Raw genomic sequence first — 16,582 nt, forward strand, 5'->3', positions numbered from 1 at the left:
TTTTTTTTTTTTTTTTTTTTTTTTTTTTTTCGGTACTTGGGATTCAACTGGGGTCCTTGCGCTTGCAAAGGAGGCGGTGGCACCACTGAGCTAAATTCCCAGCCCCTGCATGCTGTTTTCTACTCAGCAGCATGTTAGTACTATGGACACCTTGAACCTAACATTTTTTAAACCAAAATCATTTCTTTATTTGGCCCTGTTTCCCATCAATAAAAACAAAACAGTATGCCTTGCCAAGTATATCTGTAATAGTTAATGATATTAATCTTCCTTCTATTTTCCTATACTGTAAATTTAAAAAGCTAATACTTCTCAAACCATTAAGTCCCAGGTATGCTAACTGCTCTTAACATGTTTAGTAGCTAAGTTACTCCAAGTCGTTTTGTGCTTCCTCTCTACATAGACAAACCCTAAGAGCGTTACCCTTGCATGCTCCTTCTGATTCTTATTTCACTAAAGCTTTTTGTCATGTCCTTTGTTAATATAAAGGTTCCTTCTTTTGTATTCTGGTCTTTACTCTTCTGTAACAAATCTGATTACGTGAACTTTTTCCCCTGAAGCAAGCCCCTTGTATAGGTCATGTCCCTTTGAAAATCCATCTGAGAGTCTTACTGGTTTTACATGTCATATAGCAGAATATCTCATATGTCCAGTTATTAATCTGCTCCACCTTCTGTCCACTGGCCTTTAGATTCTCTTCTCTAGTGGGCTGTATAGAATTACATTTGTATTCTTGAGCCTCAGTCTGGCTTCATTCTGTGTTTTCTTAGCATCATTTCGCTGTCATGAATCCCATGGCTTGCCCATTTAAATGTACCACTCCCTAATGCCAGCCCCATGTACTTTGTTACTTGTACTTTGTACTTTGCTACGTTTTCTCATTTTAGACTTATGTTTGCCACTTTTTTCTTCCTATGTTACCTTGTCAAATAGTATATCTATTTTTGCTTCTTGGACTAAACTTTAAACTCTTCAAGATCAAAGGTTTTATTTTGTTCATCTCAGTAGCTGGTGCTTAGCACAGTGCCTGACCTATATAGCAGACATCTAAATAAATGCTAGATATAGAAACACTAATGAGACTTTTAAAAGACTTTACAGGTCACTTACTAAATGAGGAAACCAGAGAGTGATAATGGTAAGATGAGAGCAGAGATCCACAACTTATTTTAATGGGTAAAAACCATCTGAATTTTGGCTGGGCATTGTATCTAACAAATGTTTATTAAGTTTATTAAGTCTATGTCTTGCACTGTGTTAGGTTCCCTGACAAAAAGCAAAGACTTGGTGCATACCTTAGAATTTATATAGAGTCAGGGAGATATGCTGTATAAAAGTCTGGGGGAAATAGACTATATGGGAAATGAAATTTTACATCAAAAAGAGACTGGGCAAGTTCAGAAAGTAACGGAAGAGTATGAAGGAGGGGAATGTATACTTCAAAGAGGGGGGAATGCTGAGAGAGAGAGACAGTATGTAATTGTCTTCCGTGAGTGGGTTTTGTCATCAGTGGGCATACACTTTCTCTGTGCTCCCTTACGTCTTTCTACCATGTGCTCCACTTCTTACGCATTGGACACTTTGCAAGAAAATAATGGGCAACAGCTTGGTCATGATGAAAATTAACTTCTAAGTATCAGTAATCTAAAGTTATATGGTAATAAGTTGCCTTCTTATACTTCCAGAAAGATAGGGAAGGTACTGTAGAGCTCAGGAGTCTCTTGAACCAAAGAGAACACCATCTGTGTATAGCTTTAGGAGGAGAACTGACAGAGTGGTCCATCGTCAGAGGTTTTCATCAGAAACCCTCAGCTACCCCTTTCCCTGAAGAAGAGCTGTATAGCTGGGAAGTAGGAGGGAAAATAACAATGGGCAAGATGATAGGAGGGAGGGTTTGGGCACCTGGAGGGTGGTTCAGGATGTGACCTTGGTTTTCTGGACTTGGAGAGGGAGCCATTTGTGGGTCCATCCTGTTAATTAGTCTCCGTCTCAGGTTCCCCTACAAGTTGGTATCTGTGTGTCCAAGACTTAGGGGAATCCCAGGTCTCAGGAACTGTGCTGAATCGGGAAGGGGATTAACACTGTTTGCTGGTTACTGTTTATCAGGCACTAAACTTTATCACTGTTTTTTCAGTTCTCAGGCCACATTACTATTAAGAGTATCCATTGTTCAACAAGACAGACAGCTAGAAGTTTAACACTTTGTGCAAGGTTCGTATAGCTAGTCACTGACAGAAGGGATGACATTTGGAGTCCATCTGACTCCAAACCACCTTCACCCACCCTTCCCATTGCATCTAGATGCTCACCTCTGGGTTAACTTGGAGGATATGGGTTAAAGTGTGGGTTAATTTTTCTTTCTCTGTCCTCTCCATTCCCCGTGCTCCTCAGAACCCACGACAGAAGGGAAGAATTCTTAGAGTGGGAGACTGACACACAAGGACTTGAATGCTGTCCTGTATTTGCCATTAGCTACAAGTATGAGCCGAAGTACCTAGTTCTCTAGCATGGGTCTATAGGTACAGTAATACCTCAGTTCACTAATTTAATTTTATGTTTTAGTCACAAACCAAACTGGATAAGAACCGAATCAGATTTCCCCATGAGGTCAACATTGAACCTAACTATTGAATTTGATTTGTTTCTCATCCAATTTGGTTTGTGACTAGATTTGTGGAAAGAATTAAGTTTGTGAACCAAGGCACCACTGTTCCTGGGTGACTAAAATATTCTTTTGGGTTTTTTTGAGACAGGGTCTCACTATGTAGTTGAGATTGACCTGGAACTCACTATGTAGTCCAGGCTAGTCTCGAACTCACAATGATCCTCCTGCCTCAGCCTCCTGAGTGCTGGGATTACAGGGGTGCGCCACCCTGCCCAGCCCTAAAAAATTCTTAATATAACAGACCCAAATCCAAATAAAAAAAGGATATGATTGGGACCAGGGATTTAGCTCAGTGGTGCCACCTCCTGCCTTGCAAGTGCAAGGATCCAAGTTCATTCCCCTGTACAAAAAAAAAAAAAAAAAAGGATATGATTTAAGAATCTATATTTTTCAAGTGTCCGAGCAGATTCTTAATATGCAGTTAGGTTGGGAAAACTTTTTATTTAAATTCTAAGTCTTTCTGCTACACAGTTATTAGTTGTACTTGGAACTTGCATTAATGTTTACTTTTGTTTTCAAATGGATTTAAAATTGAAGTCAAAGTTAATTTACTTTTTGACTGCTAAAGATGGTCTTAAAAAAGTTTTGTAGACTTCAGGAGAAGAATTTTTTCTGTAATGTCAAATTGTATGTATTAGTGAACTCTTACAAATAAGATTTAACCAGCATCAGTGGAAAGTTTGGTGAAAATATTTTTAAGAATCCTTTTTTAAAATCCTCAACATAAAAAGTTTGATACTAGGTTAAAGTAGAGTTTCAGAAAGCGAAGATACTTACAGAACTTTTGTTTTAGGTATATACCAGAACAAAAGGAACACAGATCCCAGTGTAAGAGGGGCTTCATGCAAGGGCATGTAAATAGACCAGAAAAAGAAGAAAAAGAAACAATCTATAAAGAACGTTGGCCAGAGTATGTGAGGGAACTGCGGAAAAGGTAAGTTTATGTTAAAGGTGAGAGCACAGTGGCTGAATGATTTAAACAGAAAGTCGGAGTTGACGCCTCAGTTCTGCACATAATGAGTGTCAGCCAAACACTGATGATTTGACTTGTACACATTTATCACCACAGTAATTCTCTCCTGTCTGTTTTTCTGTTTATAGATTGAGTTCATTATAAACTGTTATAGCAGATTAAAACAAAAGAAACTAGCTGGGCGTGGTACACACGCCTGTAATCCCAGCACAGGAGGCTGAGGCAGGAGGATCACTGTGAGTTTGAGACCAACTTGGGCTATATAGTGAGTTCCAGGTCAGTCTCAGCTACATGAACTACATGTGAGACCGTGTCTCAAACAAAAAAAGAAAACAAACTTTATGTATTTCATGACTTGGTGTTTAATTTTAATAGGTACTCTGCAAGCACTATAGATGTTTTGGAAATGATGGATGATGATAAAGTTGATTTGAATTTGATTGCTGCCCTAATCCGGTACATTGTTTTGGAAGAAGAGGTCAGTTTTTTTGCATGTGTTTTTCCCTCAAGTAACATAATTTTAATTTTATTGATATGCCAAGGCCATGAAAAATAATTTTCTTAAATGCTTTTTAAAATCAAGCTGTAAAAGGAATTCTTTTTTAGGAATAGCCTCTAGATAGCAAGGGGTTTGAGCACTTTTTTAGAGGAAAAAAAATTAAATCTCTGGATTATAAATCTTATTTTTGAAAGTCAGCTTGTATATTTTAGATAGTAATTAAATTATCCAGAACTAGTATAGTTTTAATGAAGGCTGAATGTGCACAGAATTTTACTATTAGCATGTTTTATTGATGTGATTCTTTGTAATGGCTATTTCTTTTCTGTATAGGAGGGTGCAATATTGGTCTTTTTGCCAGGCTGGGACAATATCAGTACTTTACATGATCTTTTGATGTCACAAGTGATGTTTAAATCAGGTATTTATTATATTAATGTATTTTATTACAATTTCAGGAGAGATATTTGAATCATGTAGTTTGTTTTTCTTCTATAACTTGGAAGTGTTGCTTCTGAGTCTACCGCAATATAGAAATTTGGTGTTTTAAGTCCAAATTACATTTCTTTCTTTACTTTTGTTTTTCTTGTTTTCTTTTTCTTTAAGAAGTAGATCTCTTCTAAAGTTCTGAGTCACAAATAAAGGTGCTGGGTATGTAGTGAAGCTCCTTATTTACCAGTAGGAAGAAAACATTTTTCCACCTTTCCTAAATTTACTTAATAAAATTGAGCCCTAAAGTCAAAATGTTACATTTGGCATTATTTTTTTCACCCACTAGGAGTTTATGATGATAGGGATAGAGCTAGAAAAGATTACTCTTGACTATTTTGTTGTCATTGCTTTTTCGTTTGAAATACTGGGAGTTTGCATGCTAGGCAAATGCTCTACCACAGAACTATATCCTCAGCTCTTTTTATTTTTAATTTTGAGTCAAATTTTCACTAAGTTGCCCATACTGGACTTGCAATCCCTTTGCCTCATTTTCTTGTGCACCTGGTATTGCAGACCTGCACCTAGCCTACTCCCAAATTTGAGCTTTGTTCAGGAATCTGGACAAAATGTTTATCAGTATAAAATAAATTTAAAAAGATTGTCAACTGAAACTTGCTGAAACAGATTAAAAAATTAAGCTGGTTTGCTTATATGTAGATAATATAAATTAAGAATCATATAGTTCATCATCTGAATTTATTCTATATATGTGTAATAGGACTTTTCTGCATATCTTTAAAGCTTTTTTTTAAATTTTCAGATAAATTTATCATCATACCATTACATTCACTGATGCCTACAGTAAATCAGACACAGGTATGTTAAATGTACTTGTTTTCTTTCGAGCTGAAGCATGTTTTAAGGGGGCTGCTTTTTGTATTTTATTTTTTTAAGAAGCATTTTCATAGTAATCAATATACAGAAATACTTTCTTGAGTATCTTAACAAATGGTGAGGGCCGGGGATTTAGCTCAATGGTTCTGCCGCCTGTATGCCTAGCACAAGGGTCCGAGTTTAATCCCTGGTACCAAAAAGAAATCAAAATGCTACAAATGGTGCTTCAGGTATGACTGCACAAAAAGTTGACTGACAAAGGGTAATCCAAAAGTCATGTTAGTTTGGTCAACAATGGGGAAAACTTTAAAGAATTGGTTTCACTCATAACTTGTTTGAGTTTCCTGAATAAAAGAAAAAGATATATGAATACCACTAAAAATAATTCAGCCTAGAAATTAATCATCAATGGTATAGTACAGTTTGAAGTTTGAGATTTTTATTTTGCAGTTAGGATATCAGCAGGTATGAGATTTCCTGTTCCATTAATAATATATTCTTGTTTTGGCTCTCTGAGATACAGGGATTTCCCTAATTAGAACGAACACTTCATTCTTAGAGGAAAAGGTAATTTTCTTCACTGCAGTGTTTTCAGACCCTGGTCAATGTAAATGCATCAGAAAATCTACCATTTTTTCCTTCTAGTTTTTCCACCTGTTTTCGTAGGAAAAAAAAGACTATGTACTGTTTGTTGGCACTTTAGTCCTGGTTAAGACTTAGCCAGCTGAATGGTATACAGAGTATATATGTGAGAGAAGAGAGAGGAAAAGAATGAACTTTTGGTCCCAAAGACTGGCCAGAAGAGTATTTAGTGCACAGGTACTTCGTCTTTACTCCCCTGACCTAGTAAAGTATACATTCTTTTGCTGGCGTGCATGTGACCTGAGTAGGAAACATTTTCTTTCCTTTGACTACTGTTTTGTTTTGTTTTTGTTTTTGTCTTTTTCTCATTGAGTTTATTGGTACATTTTGGGTATACAGTACAGTTACATTCATCATTGGAATCTTGTTTTGTTTTTTAGAGTAGGAAAATTTATTGAAATATCGCTTCTGTCTGAGAGAGACAGAGGAGGGACCAGGAGATGGGTTGCTGGTTCACCCAACTTTTCAAAGGTGTTTTATGGGACAAAGCATTGAGGGTGAGGCAGTGTCAAGGTAGAACAAAACTATTGTCAACTAGAAAGATTACAAGTACAGTCCCTTAGGTAATATTGATCAATCAAATCACAAGGTGGACAAATCTATGAACAACCAATAAGATTATGACAAGTATGGTTGCTTAGGTAATATTGATTAAATGGGGATCCAGTGGGAAAAGAAGTCACACAGCAAGCATACAAGGAATGAGCAAGGATTTTTCTTGGTAAGGAGTGGGTCAGGGATCTTTCTTGGAAGACCTTGGTCCCCCACCCAGGTAATGGATACCTATTTAGAATATCAGTCCCTGCTATTTATCCTACATGGGTGTGGTAGTTTGCTTTTACAAATGCTGGCCTTCATTGACTGTGTCTTGATTGTCCTTCTTGTTGGCTCCTCTTTGCTGGGCCTATCTAACTGCCTGCCAGATACCTAATTAACTTACCTATCTACACTATTCCCCCCTCTGAAGAAGTACCCCTAACTGCTGTGAGGGGACAGAGGACGAAGACCCTTCTGGCTACTTCCGGCTGAAGAGGGTCCTAGTTATGATCTGTAGTCAGTTACATTGCAGAGTCTTATCTAAAGGCCCTCCAAAGGCACCAGGTATTGCCATCTTGAGTAGGTGTAGCTTTGAATCCAGAGGACACAAAGCCTAAGAAACAGTAAGAGCACATGGGCCAAATAATAAGATCAGCTGGATTGCTGTGAATACAGTCAACAAGCGCTTCCACCAGGAGGAACTAGTAATAGCCTCCCACAAAGAGGAGAAGGTACAAGGGACTTCAGAATGTGACATAGAAGTCATATTGTAACTTAGCAATTAGTTATGAACTGTTTACAGGGTTGATCTGGTGGATCCCAGTAAGAGAAGTCTAGCACATTTGTCATTGGTGTGGCTGCTTGGAGTTTGGCAGCTACTAGGCAGTAATAAATAAAGTTTTAAGAAATTATAGTATGTATAATTTAAGCGTGAGCACTAAATTGGAAAGGCAGTTTGGGGTAAGAGCCACACTTAGAAACTGAAATAGATTGTAACCTGTTAGCTCTTAGATACTTTTATTGATGAAGGTTATCTATAAGTGATATTTTGTCATAAGTCTCCCCAGTTTTAGCTGTAAGATAGAGACAGTTTGGAGGACAAATTTAGCTAAGAAATTTAAAACTCTAGCTGAGCTCTTGTAGGGTCTACCATAGCTTTTCCTAATGATCCATACCCGTGGTCAGCTATTGGAATAGCTGGAAACTGACAGAAGGGTCAGTGAATGGATCCCTTTTTTTATATCTAGCTTTATTCCTATGGAATTATTTTTATACCTGTTTTGGCTATTCTTTTCTGTACTGGGTGTTTAAGACCAGAATCTATGAAACAAGAGCCAGAACTTATGAAACAGAAGTTATAGTCTGTAAAGCAAAAAAAAAAAGAAAATCAGAAACCTGTGAAAGAAAACTCTTGCCTCTGACCAGTAATCTTGGTGAAAGACCTCCAAATACGGGAAATAGATGCAACTCGCAAACCTTCTGGAGATCTGAAGTGCAAGTTTGTGTTCTCTAAAATCAAAGAATGAATTCTAGGAACAACAGAGGTTAAGAGTAGGAAAAACTTACTGAAAGAAAGATAGTTTCTGTCTAAGAGAGAGAGGGGGAACTGGAAAATGGGTTGCCCCTTTTTGACTACTGTTTTTATGAATGAGTGGATAAGTGTATGCATTTTTTTTTTCATTATAGCTAATGGTACTTTACTATATGTCTTCCTTCTTTAGTCTCATTGTCAGGGGTAGGCAGTATTATTTATAGGATTCAGTATTTGAAGAACTCTTTTTTTTTTTTGGTCTCGGGGATTGAACTTGGGTCCTTGTGCTTGCAAGGCAGGCCACCGAACCGCTGAGCTAAATCCCTGGCCCAAGAACTCTTTTTATTTTTTTTATTACTCCAGTATAATTGCAAATTATGTACAATGGCACAGCCAGCTGGCATCTGTTTTGATGGGTTGGGCATTGGTGTCCTTACCCATGTAGGTTTGGCCTCAGTTCTTATCCTTAAACTTTTTTTATATCTTATACCCTCCTACCTTTGTTGAACCATATGCTATAAATTTCAGTTAATTTATTTGAAATATTACAGATTTCAGATCTGTAGGAGCTATTTATCAAAAGAGAATTTTATGATGCATATATATTTGATAAATATAACTAAATAGAGATACACATTAGTAATTGAACAAAGTGTTAAAATGAATGGAATCTGAAGTAATTACAATAATAACGAACCAGAAATTAGCATACACTTAGGATTTTGATGTATTCATTTTTAACAGGTATTTAAAAGAACTCCTCCTGGTGTCCGGAAAATAGTAATTGCCACCAACATCGCAGAGACTAGGTAAATAGTTTTAAATGTAAATTATTGATAAGTACTTACGTTTCAAGCCCTGTAAATTATTAATGTAACATCTTTTTTCTATACAAGATACTACTTGCAGTTTCTTAAAGGTCTTTTTTTTTTTTTTTTCACTTAGTCATGGTAGTAAGCATAGCTTTATTTTTTTGTTTTGTTTGTTTTAACCTGTTTTACCCCTTTTTGTTAACGTGGCCTTTTGAGTGATTTTTTTTTTTTCAAAGCTTTTGTAAAGAGGTACGGGGCCAAAGTTGGTTTTGTCCTTGTTCTGATCTCCAGTTGGGAATGATACTATTTGATAATTAGTTACATATAGACCTTAAAATTTATTTTGTTTCCTTAAGGTGCTAAATATAGTTTAGTCACAACAAATTTTTTTATATAAGCTGATATTGGCGATCCACATAATTAAAATAAAAATAATAGTGGGAAAGCTACAAAGCTTGGCTATGGGCAAGTGAGAGTTTATTACAAAGTCTGCAGAATTAGCACTGTGCTGCCAATAAAGCTATTGCTGCTGCCTCAGTTGCTTGATTCCTGAAATTCTGGTAAATATGAGAAGAGTGGGAAAAATGCTCTAAAAACTATCTGTAGGCTTGCTACAAGCTAAAAGTGATTTGTTTTTAATATTTTGTGTATCTATTTTCCAAACAGCATTACCATAGATGATGTAGTCTTTGTGATAGATGGAGGGAAAATTAAAGAGACACACTTCGATACTCAGAACAACATTAGTACGATGTCTGCTGAGTGGGTTAGTAAAGCTAATGCCAAACAGAGGAAAGGTCGAGCTGGAAGGTAAGGTGAGACCTTTGTCAAGCATTTAGAACACAAAAAACTTGTCCTGTAGCAAAATATATCACTGTGGTTTAAAAATACTGTCTATGAAGAGGTACCTTTCATATTTTAAACTTAATACAATTTTAAATGTGAAGTTGTTATAGTTTACAGTATTTGGGAAAGTATCTGCCGCATAGGCTAATTTATAAATGTTCTGTCTCTGTTTCTTTAATTCATTTAAGTTAAGATTCGTTATGTTACTGATGATTTTTCCATTTTTTTAAAAATTGTATACTACTTAGTAGCAACTCATGATATTTGTGTGATTAGCCTCTAACTCTTTACACTTATTAACTTTATATTCTTCACTATAATGCTATGAGGTAGGTAGGTTGTTATCTCCACTTTTAAGCATAAGAAAATGAATATATAAAGAAATAATTAGGTTTTGTAGAAGTAGAGCCATGATTTAATACAGACAGTCTCTCCACAGTCTGGGTTTCCTAGTTGGTGTACTTGATAGGCAAGTTGATTTTTCACCAGTTGTTACCAACATAAAGACAAGAAAGTACTTTTTTTTTTTTTCACTGGTGTTGCAGTAGCATAAGAAGTAATCACTCATCATTAAAAAAAATAAAAAGTATTTGCTTTGAACTTCAGAAATAATTTTTTATTTCTTCCTTTTAATGTATACTTTATACTCTTTTTCATGTGACTGATAGAATCATGCATGTCTAGAGCTGCAACAGAGTTTTTCTTTTGTTTCTTACAAGTAGAAAAGATTCCCATTATTTTTCAGATACGGGCCTATTTAAGAAAAAGATAGTTGAATGAAGGCTGTACTGACCATTTTGTTAACCCTTTGAGTTTGCACTCTGTCTATAAAGCTCTGACCCACTAGTGAGCTCTTCACAGATTACCCAGTATGAGTTGATTTCCAAGTGGTTTATTAAGATTATACAGTTGATGCTTTGGCCCAGTCATTCCTCAGCAAAGCCTAATGAGATTGACATTATTTTGGAGGCCAGAGTAGGCTATACTAGGTGTTCCTCAGTGGAAGTATTTTTGATTTCTGGAGAGATGGTCAAACGTGTATAGTTAATGGTGAATCTACATAGACAACGTGAAAATTTTTAGAATTTCTTTTCCTATAGCAGCAAAAGCCTATAGAAGTACTTACTGTTTTTGAATAATACGTGAATTTCTGTTGCCTCTTCACATCTGACTTTAATGTTGGAAAAATGGTGTCACTCATGTCACTAGTTGCCACTATGAAACAAATTTGTAGTGTTCCTCTGAGAGCTCACTAAATAAAAGGGACATAAAGTCTTTTCCAGTAACATAGACAGGCTAACATAATGCCATATATCCACAAGCACATTTGAATTTATAACTCTTCATTTTGACCTAAGTAGACTGCTCTTACTAAGCAAGGTCATCTGGAATCTGTCAGTAATAGGGAACCAGAGTATTGGCAGGGGTAAGGAGTCTTGTATTTATTAAAGAAACTAGCATATGATAATATCAAAATACAGTTAGGAAGAATAAGTTTCAGTGTTCTGTAGCACAATAGATTGGCTGGTTCACGATAAAGCGTTACATATTTTATGAATAGCTAAAAGGGAGGCACTTGAAAGCTTCAAAAAAAGTGTTAAGGAAATAGAAATGCCAGTTCCTATGATTGATGAGTATACATTATATACATGTATTTAAGTGTCACACTACCCCTCATAAGTATGTACAGTATTGCATACTAATTAGAAAAACCATGGTTCAAAAAACCCCAAACTGACACACTGGGTAAGAGTTTAGGGTTTTTCCAGAACTAGTGGGAAGAAGGAAAAGAGATTGATAGAAATGAAATACTAATTATGTGTTATATAAGAAATAGATATTGGCTGCCTTCCCTTCTTACTTTTTCCTCTGGAATTCTAAAAAGTCATTGATAACTCTTCTGTCGCTATTTTTTTTTTAAAGAGTTCAACCTGGTCACTGCTATCATCTGTATAATGGTCTCAGAGCAAGTCTTCTAGATGACTATCAACTACCAGAAATTTTGAGAACTCCTTTGGAAGAACTTTGTTTGCAAATAAAGGTAAATTAAGTGGGAGAATGAAGATTCTAAATGGGAGGTGATATTCTAATTCCAGCATCTTTTGTAGAAGAAAGCACTATAATAATTTATGAGAACTTTTTTTTTTTTTTTTTTGATAACCGGGATTGAACTCAGGACCTTGCACTTGTGAGGTGGGTGGTGTCACCACTGAGCTAAATCCCTGCCCTCAGCAAAATGTTTTACCTTCCTTCAGATATGTATTAAATAGTGTTTAATTACGTGCAGTTCTAGAACTAGGCTTCCTATGTTTGAATTCCACTTCCTCCCTAAAACATTGGGCAGATTTTCTAACTTCGTATTACTTCTTTGAACAGTATATGACAAATATGAGTGTTCAGAAATGTTGGTTACTGATATTACATCTTAAGGTTTATCCCTTGTTAGAAACTACTTAATATTTTTTAGTATCTTACATATTTTGATATATTAAGCCTTACTCTTTGAAGGTAATCAGTAGTTAATTTCTAAGATTTTTCAAGATCCCGATGATGAATGTAACTGTACTGTATACCTAAAATGTACCAGTAAACTCAGTGAGGGGAAAAAAATTTTTTTTTAAGATTTTTAATTAGCTACTTCTCTGACTAATAGAATTATATTGGCTTTTAAATATATTTTATAGTCACAGATATAATTTTAATTTGTTTGATAAAATAACTAACTTGAAAATTATTCGTCAATTTTGTGATTTAACTAAATTGTTATGTCAATATATTGTATTTAATTATTTTGTCTTCCCCACAGATTTTAAGGCTAGGTGGAATTGCTTATTTTCTGAGTAGATTAATGGATCCACCATCAAATGAGGCTGTGTTGCTCTCCATAAGACACCTGATGGAACTGGCAAGTTTGATATATATTTAATTTTTAATAGTATATGTTTGCAGTACATAATGTTTACATTTCGAAGTTAGTGTGTGTACATAACACATCACAAAATTCCTTCTTTTATCCCCTTTCCCGTCCCTTTTTCCCCACATCTCCATCTCTTGACCTTTCCATGTGAGAAAGATCTGTCTTCCTACTTCTTATATATCTTTTATTTTGCTCTTTGGTTATACTTTGTTCTTTTCATGTAAGAGAAACCATGTGATATTAAAGCTTGTGTGTCTGATGTATTTCACTCAACATTATGGTCTTGAGGTACTTCCTTTTTTTTGGTACTGGGGATTGGACTCAGAACTTTGTGCTTGCCAGGTAGGCAGGGCACCACTGAGCTACATCCCAGCCCATTTTTCTACAAATGACTTAAGTTTATCTTTCATTATGGGAGAGTAGTAGTACTCCATTGTATGTGAATACCACAGTTTTATGTTCATTCATCTGTTGATGGACCTATAGTCTACTTCCAAGATTTAACTGTGTTGAATTGTGCTGCTGTAAACATGGGTATGCGTGTGTCACTACAATATGATATCTAACACTTTCAGGAAGATACAGAGAAGGTGGGAAAGTGGGAAGGGTAGGAGAAAGGAATAGGTAATAAGGGAAAAGAAAAAAAACATGAGAAATGGAAATAAAGTGTTTGTAAATGGGGAGGGGAGGTGGGATGAAGGGAGGGCAGGGGCAAGGGGAAAAATGAGAACCAAGACCTGTCATGTAAAGGTACAAGATCCCAATGATGAATGTAACTGTACTGTATACCTAAAATGTACCAATAAACTCAATGGGAAAAAAAAAAAGATACAGAGAAGGGAACTAGCCAGGTCAAATAGAATTTCTTTTTCGTTTTTTGAGGAATCTCCATACTTTTTTCTTTCCAATTCTAGCATAAGGTATTAAAGCATATGAGTCAGTAAGTAAATAAGTGAATGTTAAGTATCAAATTTGATTTGCTATTAGATTTTAGCTTAGTATATAATGTATGAATTAGGAAGTTATAAAATCATACTTTTGGTATGTTCATGCAAGCCTAATTTAAAATATATGAAATTTTGAATTTTTCAGTTGCTGATTTTCATATATGTGCTTGAAATAAATTTGGTTTAGCCACTTCTTCCTATCAGTTTTTTTTTTTTTATCAAATTCAGGTAAATCAATGATAGTACAGATATTTTTGAAGGCAATTCTTAAATTTCTTTTGAAGAAATACTAATAAAATGTCCTTTGTCCAAAATACTTAAGTCCTGAACCTGTCCTTTTTGTTTTGAGACACTGGTTTCAGTTTTAAGTGACCCTTAGGAGGTAAGTCACTCCTGTGCAAGCAAGCCCGTGTTAAGAGAGGCACAGGACTGGTTGTGAGTTGATGCCCACAATAAAGAAAGGTACAGAAGTTAAGAGATCTGCTGTGCACTATACCTGTAGCTGTTATATAGCAATTTAAACCATGAATTGAATTAAAAATTCAGTCTCTCAGTTCTAAATAATACATTTCAGATAATCAGTAATACATGTGGCTACCGTACTAGACAGCACAGAAATAGACCATTTGTGTCTTCTTTTGTAAGTTCTGATGGTTAGGGTTGGGTTAGAGCTAGTCAAAGACGTGTTTTAAATATTTCACAGGTTTTTTGGGGGGCCATCCAGTTTTGATGATGTGGATATACTGGAACATTATAATATCTGTTAACATAATAAGCTGTTTAAATGAAAAAGCATTGTAAGTTATCTAACCATCTCTACTGGAATTTAGGAAGTAGTGAAGTTTTACTATTGACTTCTTCCCAGCCAGACTTTTAGCCAATACAGTGTCATTCTAGAGAAGCAGGTGGTGAGCAGTAAATCCGCTTATTTGTGGACAGATAGACAACCAGAGGACACACCTGGACTCTGAGGCACAAGTAGGATGATTGCTTTTCTCCTAATTGAATAAAAGAGCAAATTTTAGCCATTCGCAGGCAATACATGTTTTGTCATACAAATAGACATGAATATAAAGAGTTGTTTAGTTTTGCCAATTTTATGAACTTTATATGAACTCAAAAAGAATGTGGAATTTTTTTTCTCTAAAGGTGGAACAGCATTTTTTTTTTTTTTTTTTTTTTAGTTAACGTGAGATTCTTCTGCCTTGTTGCTTTTACATATACAGTAGGTCATTTGTTTTCTTTACCATATTTTATATGAGTACTGAAAGATATCTCCTATTGTGGGCTACCATGTAACAATGGTGTGAATATTTTTCAATATTCAGTATTTCCTGGTGCACAAGTTCACATGTATCTCCTTGGTATATCCTTAATTGTGAATTCACTGGGTCATTACATAAACAAGGTCAGTGAGAGTTCTAAGTAGTTTCACTAATCCTTGGTATTATCAGTTTTATTGTAATCATGATGGTAGGTATCTAGATATTTTAGTTTTTGGATATCATTTGCATTTCCATGACTGTCATTGAATTTATGAGCACCTTTTTATGTTAATTGCCTCTTTGGAAATGTTTTCCATGTATTTATTGTTGGTGATTGTTTTTCTTTTATGTTGTAGATCATTATACACTTCCTGTATACTCTTAATCAGAGCCTTTTATCAATTGTGTGTTGACTGTGTCTTTTATTTTCTTCTTTGCTCTTTTTAATGTTTGTAATGTACAATAAATTTCAGTGCTATCAGTTATATTAGTCTTAAAAGTTAATGTTTTTTGCCCCATAATAATGCTGCATATTCTGGGATCATGAAGTCTCATTTTCCAAACTTGTTTTGTCTTTCACGTTTAGCTGTGTGTGTGTGTGTGTGTGTGTGATAAGACAGGAGTCGTTAGCTTTTGTATAGGTAGATCTGATTGATGGAAAGCTATAGAACAGTGGCGTTGAACCTGTGGCACACAGGACACAGCAGGCTGTTTGTATCATTGGAAAATCTAAAAGGTTCCCCATCAGTTCTACAGAAAAATTCATCCTTCTTTCTGCTGTACCCTTTGACAAGGTGTCTTTGGGTTTGTGTATTGGTCTGTAGTTTTATCCTGAGCTGTTGTCACACTGCCTTAATTATCAATTTGGGGAGAATTGAAGTATTTATAATGTCTTACATAATAGACCGTGATGTATCATCTAATAACTACATGTAGAGTTTTTCTGTTTGTGATTTTGTTGTTGTATTGAATTACACTGATAATTCAGATGTTAAACCAGTTTCATTCCTGAAATAAAGCCAGCTACTTGGATTCAGTTTGGCATTACAGTATTTTGTATTGTCTTTTTTAATGTATAAAACTATCTAGTAGTTTTCTTCAAATGTCCCTGTCAGAGTTAGGTATTAAGATTATGGTAGGCTGAAGAACTAATCCAGAATTATAACTTTATTTTCTTTTAGTTTTTGTAAAAACAAAATGTTTAGCAGTTTGTGTGATAATCCAAGCGTGGTGGAGCACACCTGTAATCCCAGCACTGGGAGGCTGAGGCAGGAGGATCGCTGTGAGTTTGAGACCTGCCTGGGCTACATAAGTGAGTTCCAGGTCCATCTCAACTATACAGTGAAACCCTGTCCCAAAAAACAAACAAACAAAGAAGTTTGTCTGATAGGATGTTTATGTATTTTTAAAAATTATTTCTTTATTTTCTTATATGACTGGTTTTGTGTTCTGAAATTTTATTTACAAAGTTATTTTTAGATAAAAATTTGAAGCCTAGGATGATACTTTCTTCTAGAGAGGATGATATGTATTGTTTCTGCCAGGGAAAGCGACTTCAGCCTCACCTCCTTGAGGGTTTGCCTTTCCCCTAATCCTAGATTTGTAGTTTTTACACAAAGTTT

General features: G+C 35.4%; 1 protein-coding gene across 1 annotated transcript in view; it reads left to right on the forward strand.

Annotated features, from left to right (window-relative positions):
- The window catches only part of Dhx36 (DEAH-box helicase 36), a 42,069-nt gene that overhangs the window by 16,350 nt on the left and 9,137 nt on the right, over window positions 1-16,582 (forward strand). The window contains exons 10-17 of the mRNA XM_010636894.2: window positions 3,459-3,599; window positions 4,014-4,116; window positions 4,471-4,558; window positions 5,390-5,445; window positions 8,918-8,982; window positions 9,652-9,795; window positions 11,755-11,872; window positions 12,638-12,736. Of these exons, the coding sequence (XP_010635196.1) occupies window positions 3,459-3,599; window positions 4,014-4,116; window positions 4,471-4,558; window positions 5,390-5,445; window positions 8,918-8,982; window positions 9,652-9,795; window positions 11,755-11,872; window positions 12,638-12,736 (814 nt within the window). The remainder of the gene's footprint in view (window positions 1-3,458; window positions 3,600-4,013; window positions 4,117-4,470; window positions 4,559-5,389; window positions 5,446-8,917; window positions 8,983-9,651; window positions 9,796-11,754; window positions 11,873-12,637; window positions 12,737-16,582) is intronic.

This window comes from Fukomys damarensis, unplaced genomic scaffold (genome assembly GCF_012274545.1).
Source record: "Fukomys damarensis isolate Sample0158 unplaced genomic scaffold, DMR_v1.0_HiC HiC_scaffold_37, whole genome shotgun sequence".
NCBI lineage: Eukaryota > Metazoa > Chordata > Mammalia > Rodentia > Bathyergidae > Fukomys > Fukomys damarensis.